The 9,233-nt window shown below is 37.9% G+C and overlaps 1 protein-coding gene across 1 annotated transcript in view; it reads left to right on the top strand.

Moving 5' to 3' along the window:
• Positions 1 to 1,842: 1,842 nt before the first annotated feature.
• AGMO (alkylglycerol monooxygenase) overlaps positions 1,843 to 9,233 on the top strand; it is a gene marked incomplete in the record, with an annotated part of 412,025 nt that continues 404,634 nt past the window's right edge. The window contains 3 exon segments of the mRNA XM_027768353.1: positions 1,843 to 1,863; positions 3,366 to 3,649; positions 4,679 to 4,809. Of these exon segments, the coding sequence (XP_027624154.1) occupies positions 3,524 to 3,649; positions 4,679 to 4,809 (257 nt within the window).

Below are 9,233 nucleotides of genomic sequence, written 5' to 3' on the forward strand. Positions count from 1 at the left end.
GGAAAAATAAAAGTTAAATTCAGACTTAATTTTAGTGTGAAATCTTAGATGCCAAAATAAAAGGAGATCTATAACTACACACTCTCCTACACTTCCCTTCCCTTACAATGACCACTTCTCAGAAACTAGGTTTTAGAATTGAGGCTTAGTATCATATGCGTGAGAAAATATGATGAAAGCTTTTCGTAATTACTAAAAGGTGTCATGTCTTGTGCTCATTATAGATTTTTTCCTATTTCTAAATTCACCCTCCCTTGCATAATCCATGGAATGAAACTTTATTTTTTTATTTTTTGTTGCTAGCTGACATGATGTTCAAGCTTTTCAGGAGTGGACTGAAGACAGACATTGCTGAAGTAAGAAATTTTTCTTCCCAATTGCTTGTGCTCACTGGGTAAAGTCTTGCAGCACAAGTGCTTACTAGCCATTGTACTTTTTCTCCTTTCCCTCTGCACTGGATATTGATTGGGTCTGCTCCATAGAACATGTTTTTGCTAGACAGGCCCATCATGGTTTCAACTTTCACTAGGTGACTCCAGCCCTTGGCATGGACAACATAGCTCCTTTGCAATAGCTTAGGGCTGCTAGTGGCTTTCTACAGATATTAATGCTGACAGCACTTTGTAGAAAAAAAAAAAAAAACAGGTAAAGTAAAATACCCACTAAGAAAAGCAGCTATGACTGTGAAGTTGAAGGAAAGGATGTATATGTGTGATGGTGGGAAGGGATTCATGTGTGTATTGGTGGGAAGGGATGCTGCCACTTTTGACTTTAGGTATAACTATGTTGTTTGTTTGTTTTTTTTTCTTTGGTCATGAATCACATTTGTAATACAAAACCAAACTAAACCAAACCAAACCAAACAAAAAATAATAAACAAGCCTAAAACCAAAATCAGGTAGTAAAACACTATACCTAATAATGATATTAGGTATAAATATTTTATTAAATATTTATAATCATAGTATTTATTTGTAATGGGAAGTCACTAAAGTATGGTTGATTCTGCCCTAACACTTGTCTTGAGATGAAAGTTTGATTCAATAGGATTAATGTATTAGGAAATAGTTTGAGCTTATCACCTTTGTTTATGTGCAATTTTGTTAGTGAAAAACACCAGGTGAAATGTTATAGATTCACCCAGCTGAATTGAAAGATTTAGAAATACACCGCAGACACACACACAAACACACACACACACACACACACACACACACACACCCCTTACATGTTTATTCTTATCCTTACTTTGCCTCTTTGTTATGAGCTATGGCATCCATACAAGGTGTTAAACTTTTGTTTGATTTCAGATATCTTTCCTTCCAACACTCTATAATAACTCACAATCTACAAATACTATAGCACCTGCTTCCACAAACAAATATAAGATCTTTTCTGAAATAACACATTTATTGTAGTATTTGATGTCTTAACCATGTACATGTGTGAAGGTATGGATGGTAGGCACCACACATCAAGCTCTCTTCTCCTTCCCTCATTGTCCTGTCTTCCTTGAGACCTAGCTGCAGGCCACAGCTGTGGCTCGTAAACATCTTATGAACTGGCCTTCAGCTGGGGCCATTCCAGAGTTTGCACACCCCACCCACGTTAACCTTAAAAGATCAGGGGCTCTAAATCCTAAACATTTTTTGTTGATTCTGTTAATCAATAAGCTAACCTTGTATTGTAACCTTCAAACAATGTTTATGCAAACTAGACTGCTGTCTATGTGACAGGGGATGTGCACTGATTTTTAATTGATTTATAAATGCTTTGTTTTTAATGTACAACCTAAGCCTGTGTTTAATGATTATACGGACCGTTCTCCACCCAGGCGTCAGCAGAGTATCCTGTCCTGTTTCTGTAAGTAAATAAACTCCTGTTTTACCCTGCTGGACTTCTGGGTGTGCTCTTTGAAACTGGTAACCATTGTGAGCAGTCCTCTCAGATTTGGGGCTCCCACCATACAGTATGCTATCATATTTTTGGTATCTGATCTTTCTTTTTCTTTGTGGGTCATTATGAAGTTTCTGAGTATTGTTCCATAATCTTGCTTTTATTGTAAGTCCTATGTTTTTATTGCATAATTTTGCATACTGTGGTTATTTTTAGGAATGTATACATTATGTTATAGCAAAATTGGCTGTGTGTATCCCAAAGTGTTAACATAGTCTCTGGGTGGTAATCTGCTGTTTATCTATAGTTTCTATTTTCCTAAAAATTAATCACATATTGGGACCAACAGACAGTGTAGCAGTCACATCACTGGACTCCCACATGGCCAACCGTGGGAGTGACTTAGTATAACAGAACTGGTGACTTAAAAATTACGCTGGGCACATGTGCATGCATGATCAAGATCCCAGGAGGAGAATGAAGGAGATGGGATTGTAGATTGGCCATCCCCTACCCGGGGGGTGGGGGTGGGGGTGGGGGGGTGATGATTTCTCACTTTCCCTCCCAATGTCTCTGTCACTGTCTCTCTCTCTCTCTCTCTCTCTAGCGAGTACATGCACCCTGAGGCAAAAACCTCTTAAATAATAATAATCACGTATTAATAACTGAATGAATCTATATGGGCATTTTTAAAAGGTGATGTGCTAACTAAAGATGATCACAACCATTCTAAGTAAAAGACTGAAGAAGCTTTTTCTGGTAAGCTCCAGACAATAATTCTTGAGTTAACCAATTAACTGCTCTCTGGCTTACCTAAAAGGTACAATCACTTGAACACTTTCTGCAAAACAGAGATAAGGTCTTCCGGCAACATCTTGGCAGCGTATTTCAACCAGGGAATTCCCTTAATGACTAAGAATAATAGAGAAAACGTGACTAGTCAAGGTTGTGCTAAACAGCATAGGTTATACATTGTAGTAAGCCAAATGCTCCTACATTGTTTTCAAACATTCAGAAGTTAATGCGATTCAGGTCCAGAAATACATAGGCAATAACAAGTGCAATATTCAGGGCTTACTGGCTTTCTATACTGAGGAAGTAGAACACCCGGTTCCTTCAGGGAATGTGATTCTGTGAAGGGACTACAAACTTGTGAATTTCAAAATGAGGAGAAACAACTCCTTTTTCTCAGGTGACTTGACTTTTGTACTTCCACCCCCTTTCTCAGAGTGAACTTTCACCTGTGATCACCTTTTTTTTTTTTGTCTTTCACTTCCCAAGGCACTAGCATGCCTTTTTTGTTTGCCTATTTTTAGTGAAAAAAAAAAAAAAAATTACTCCACCTAGGTTCAAAAGGCACAGTGCAGCTTTGATTTGGGAAGGAATCCTCCTCTCCCTCCCCCACGCGCCCTGAGGTCGCGCCCACTGAACTCTGAACTTGATCCTTGTATTTTCCTGTCTCTACACAGAGCATGCTGTTGGCTGTGCCCTGTACGGAGCTTTGTTTCTTGCTGTTCTCTGACAAAGGGCTTGTTCTGTGCTCCACATCTCACCCTCCTTGTGCAGCCTCTGGCTTCAACCACTGAATCACAAATACTCTCCAGCTGGGAATCAGACCAGGGCAGAAATGAAGAACCCAGAAGCCCAACAGGATGTTTCTGTTTCCCAGGGAATTCGCATGATGTTTTACATGATGAAGCCCAATGAAACTTCCTTCCAAACCCTAGAAGAGGTCCCTGATTACGTAAAAAAGGTGAGACCATATCACAAGACGCTATTCTGTTTTCCTAATAAGCAAGGTCAATGTATCCTTGAATATTTGTTTACTTTCATTCTTCAGATTATTAACTTCTAATAAAAATGCTTGCTTCTTAAAGGACTGAAGGAAAAGTAGAATTTCTACCTGAATTGGATGTCCACAGAATACCCATAGCCACTTTTGTCTATAAGTTCTTTCCTTTAAATGTCACTCCAGAGTATGATAAAAATGTTTTTCAAGTTTTCCTGGACACAGGTATTGCGCAGTTAACTGTGGAAGCTCGGTGTCAAATATTTTAGTTGTACCACATTAGGAAACTTTGTAACAAATTTGTTTTAAAACTTTGAACTTACCAACCACCTCGAGGGAAACTCTTTCCTCTTTAATTTGGTAGAGCAGTTCTGCAGAATGAAGGCTATGCAGCTTGACTCAGTCCAACTCTGACTTCCGAAGCTTGAACTTAAACCAAGTTTTCTTTGAAACTCTGAAGTGTTCAGAGGCACTTTTCACTTCTGGTTCTTGGCTATGATTGGAAGTGGAAATATCCAGAATTAGAACTTGAATACTGAAGTTCCCCACCCTGTCAAAGTCGTTCCTATAACACTTACCAGTTCAGGCTAGAAATAGAAAAAAATGACATCAGAGAATACGTTCTTGGGAGTTCAGTTTAGAAAACTCCTAAACTCATGATAAGCTTCCAAATGAGTGAAAGTCATGTCTTTTTCAGGATTCAATATTGCTCTTTTTTAAAAAAAGAAAAAAAAGTATTAATTTATGTTTGTATCTATGGTTAGATTTCATTTTAAAATTGGATGATAGAATTTGAGCACATGTTTAATGTAAGTCCACAATAATTAGACTTTTGCCCATTAGGTAGGAAATGATCTTCTTAGGATAAGTGTATATTATCTCCTCTGGGTCTCCCAATTCCGATATCCCCAGTTCTGTAATGATTCATCAGGAAATGTGGAAGGATTTCATATGAGGCATAATAGCATCTCTTCTCTGCAATTTCCTTTCCAGGCAACTCCGTTTTTCATTTCCTTGATGCTGCTTGAACTGGTGGTCAGCTGGATTCACAAAGGAAAGCCACCCGGTCGTTTGGATGATGCCTTAACATCCATATCAGCTGGTGTTCTGTCTCGGCTGCCACAGTGAGTTAGATGGTCAGCGATACTCAACTGAAAAAAACAGAACTTCTCCAAGTATAGGGGAAAAGAATCCACTGACTTTATTTACATATATGTCCTCAAAGAATTTATTTCCCGTCCTTATTTATAATGTTGATATTCCATTCATTCATATTTTTGCATTAATTAAAAATGTTATTTATTTTGATTATGGATTTTATTGGCACCTTCTTAAATTTTGCATTTGAGGTGTTTGTCGCATTTGCCTTTCTGTAGTCCCAGCCCTGAGTTATCCTATAGTTAGCCATTGGAGATTTTATTTTGCTACAGCCAAATTTACAGAGATTAGCTCTCTGAGATTCAGCACTATCCAACGAAGGTCATACAAATTTCCAGATGACTACAATGGTTCTCCTCACTTCCTGTCTCTAGTATTGCCCCATTGGCATTCCAACATTTCCATCACATGAACGCCTTCACTGGCTCCATATTGATTGATCAGATGATATGGTACACATTGTTCCTGAACTACAAAGTACTTCATCTCCCTTTGGTCCCTCCACTCTCGTTCCCTTTGTCAACTTTGTTCTCCCATACTGAACTACTTAACGTTGTCCATTGGCCATAGGCACTTCTGCTTGGAAAGATATCCATGCAGCCAACTCCCATTCATTTCTTAGCCAACTCTTCAGCAAACATTATTTATTCTCCTTCTCCATGTTAGGCACCATTTCACCATACCCACCAGAATCTTGGGCTTACCCCAAATATAGAATTATCACATGGCTTGATGTGCACCTGCTTGTCCCTCAATCTTCCCTGCTTACATGCAATTTGAGAGAAAGAATTGCGCTTTCCTTATAGTTTTAGCTTCTATGCCTGAAATGATGTCTGGTTCATGATAAATGTTCAAAAAAAGGAAAGTTTTTTTTTTTTCTTTTTTTTTTTTTTTTACTAGAGCGCGTTATTTACAGAGATTAGCTCTCTGAGATTCAGCACTATCCAACGAAGGTCATACAAATTTCCAGATGACTACAATGGTTCTCCTCACTTCCTGTCTCTAGTATTGCCCCATTGGCATTCCAACATTTCCATCACATGAACGCCTTCACTGGCTCCATATTGATTGATCAGATGATATGGTACACATTGTTCCTGAACTACAAAGTACTTCATCTCCCTTTGGTCCCTCCACTCTCGTTCCCTTTGTCAACTTTGTTCTCCCATACTGAACTACTTAACGTTGTCCATTGGCCATAGGCACTTCTGCTTGGAAAGATATCCATGCAGCCAACTCCCATTCATTTCTTAGCCAACTCTTCAGCAAACATTATTTATTCTCCTTCTCCATGTTAGGCACCATTTCACCATACCCACCAGAATCTTGGGCTTACCCCAAATATAGAATTATCACATGGCTTGATGTGCACCTGCTTGTCCCTCAATCTTCCCTGCTTACATGCAATTTGAGAGAAAGAATTGCGCTTTCCTTATAGTTTTAGCTTCTATGCCTGAAATGATGTCTGGTTCATGATAAATGTTCAAAAAAAGGAAAGTTTTTTTTTTTTCTTTTTTTTTTTTTTTTAATCAGAGGGCATGTGCAGTTATCAGAGAAGAAACAGAGAGGGAGGGAGAAGCCATTCCACCATGGGGTGTAGTCATGCCAGAATTCCTTCTTCTCCTTTTCTTTATCCTCTCAGAAATTAGAGCATGTATATGCACCCAGCATGTTTTTCAAGCCATTGGGGCTGGGACTCAAATAACAGTCAGCCATGTGGGATCCAGTTCCCTTAACCACTAAGCCTAGAAAGTAATATCTTTATAGTGTTACATTAATAAGTTGGATGGCAAGGGGGTCAAATAATAAAAAAGCCATAAGTGACATACAACTTTTTAGAAAGAGTAAATTATATAGAGAGGAGAGACAAGTGATTGGACAGAATCTTCTGTATATGAAGATATACCAAATAGGCAGAAGGCGAGAGAAGATTCCCTTAGAAATCTGTTCTTTGGAATCCTGATGAATGTTATAATTCCATCTTCCCACTCATTGCTTCTTTTACTATTTGAAAAACTTTGCTTCTGACCACTGCTCATTGCTTTGGAATGTTTGTAAGAACCACCCAGTGGTAACCAAGGTGGATTTTTTTTAATGACATGAAAACTTAAAGATGGTGGGGGCCAGCAGGTGGCGTGGTGGTTAAGGCGTTGGACACTCCCACATGGCTAACCATGATTCGAGTCCTGGTCCTGGTGGCTTGCTTTCTTGCTTTCCCTCTCTCTCTCTCTGTCTCCCTCTGGTCAAATTAAAATAAATAAATGAATAAATAAAATAAATATTAAAAAACCTTAAAGATAGCTGTCAAAAGATGAAATAATTTTATATAATTGCATAAAATGGTTTGGATAAAAAATAAATTAAAAGTGAAATTTCTATAAGTGTTACTTTGAAAGAGGTAGTTTATTACATAGTAGTATAGTAACAACTATGACTCTGAGAAACTACTGGTGTGATGGAACGTTATAGTCATCACCAGAGGAAGATAATGTCTCTAGTTATTTGCAGCTGATTCCCAGATTATCCTAAGTAGGGATTTACAATGTAGGAAATGGTATTCATTGTATCTGGTGATTGAGAAAGTCATGACATAATCTTCTATGTTTTTCTATGCAAAAATGTATCACACATCTTTTTTGAATGAAAATGAACAAGAAACACATTCAACATACTCAAGGGATAGATAGATTTGGTTATAGAAAAATACCCATTTGGGGACCAGCAGATGGCAATGATTATGTCATTGGACTCCCACGTCATCAACGTCAGTTTGAGTCCCAGATTCGATGGCTTAAAACTCATTCTGGGTGCGTATGGGTGTGTGCCCAAAATCCCGAGAAGAGAATGGAGGAGAAGAGATTGTGGTGTGGTCATTCTCCTAGGAGGTGATTTATTGCTTTCTGTCTCTCTGGCGAGTGCATACACCCTATAGCAAAAATCTCTCTTAAGAATACCCAGTCGGTTACTGTAGCTCAGTTTGAGAAAGTTAAACTACAGATTTATGGAAATCAGATGACTGAGAAATTGTAAAAATCACTTGAAAACTGAGAAGTACCCTGCATGTGAAATTGTGGGTCACATATTTTACTAAGCTGGAATGAATTTGTCAAGAGCTCAGAGAGACAGAGAGCAAATTGAATAACTGCTTCACCATTTCTTTTACTTTAAGTTTGACTTTGATTACAAATGAAATTAGATTGTTTTCTTAAAACATTGTATCTACTAGAAATACAAATCCACCCCCCAATAAGAATCAAATATATGTTTTTGCAAAGACATCTCAAAATGGAAAGACAAAGATGGACAGAGAGAAAAAAAAAAAAAAACGGAAGGAAAGAAACCAAAACAAACCCACCCTTCATGGATAGAACATCCAGTTCTTTTCCTTCACTTACTTCTCCTTAACACTTCTTAACAACCTGTTCACTCTGGTGCCCTTTAAGAGAAAGGTAAAAGGTTGTGAACTTGACTTTGAGAGTATTTTTCTACAGTTGTATTTAGAAGACAAACAACAAATTGCTCCTTTTTTCCTTGTAGGTGAAGAGCAATTCTAAATTATGAAGTGCGGATAATTTTTTTCCCCAAGTTTTGCAAATGATTTCATTTTCTCTGGCCTTTGTATAAGAGATCCTTACAACCTACCTGAAAATAAAATTTAAAAATATTTTATTTTGTTACTATCAAAATCAAAATCAGGCACAGAAAAGAAAAAAGGAAAGTTGATCCCCAGGATCCACTCCACTCCATCTCCTTTCAGCAAAGAATTAGAAGAGGAATTTTGACAGCAACTCTTAAAACGATATTTCAGTGGAAGCCACAGCATCGAGGGGAATCCCTGTGCAAATCATTAACAGCTGAGGGTTAGATTAACACGGCATTGATCGTATCCTCTCCGAGGGACTCATTTTATTTTCCACACTTAGCAAAGGGGCTTGCCACATCCTTGAAATACGTGAGTGCAAGAGAAATGGTAGTACACCTTTTGTTAATCTGTTTGTGAAGGATTATGTTTTGTATACCAATTCCAAATAGGCTCGCGGCCTCTGACAAAATAAGTTGTGGAAATCAAAGCTAACATGTTTTTCCACTTTTCTATTCATGTTACAGAAATGTTGTACACAGACTTCGAGGAAAAGCAATGTTTATTTGAGAATCTCAATTTCATGATTATGTAAAAGTTTTAAATATTTTTACAGATTAATAGCATGTTTGCCGTACTGATAGACAAGATACATGCTGTACCTTTCAAATCTTCATGTAAGGGAAAATATTCATCATGGATAAGATTACATCGTGTTTACAAGACTGTTGGACAGACCATGATCTGTAATAAAAGTCCATCTGTCCTAAAAACCAGACTCTGAACAGGCCTGCATCTGTTTTGCTCTTC

Source organism: Tupaia chinensis, unplaced genomic scaffold, assembly GCF_000334495.1.
Source record: "Tupaia chinensis unplaced genomic scaffold, TupChi_1.0 Scaffold145916_1, whole genome shotgun sequence".
Taxonomy (NCBI): Eukaryota; Metazoa; Chordata; class Mammalia; order Scandentia; family Tupaiidae; genus Tupaia; species Tupaia belangeri.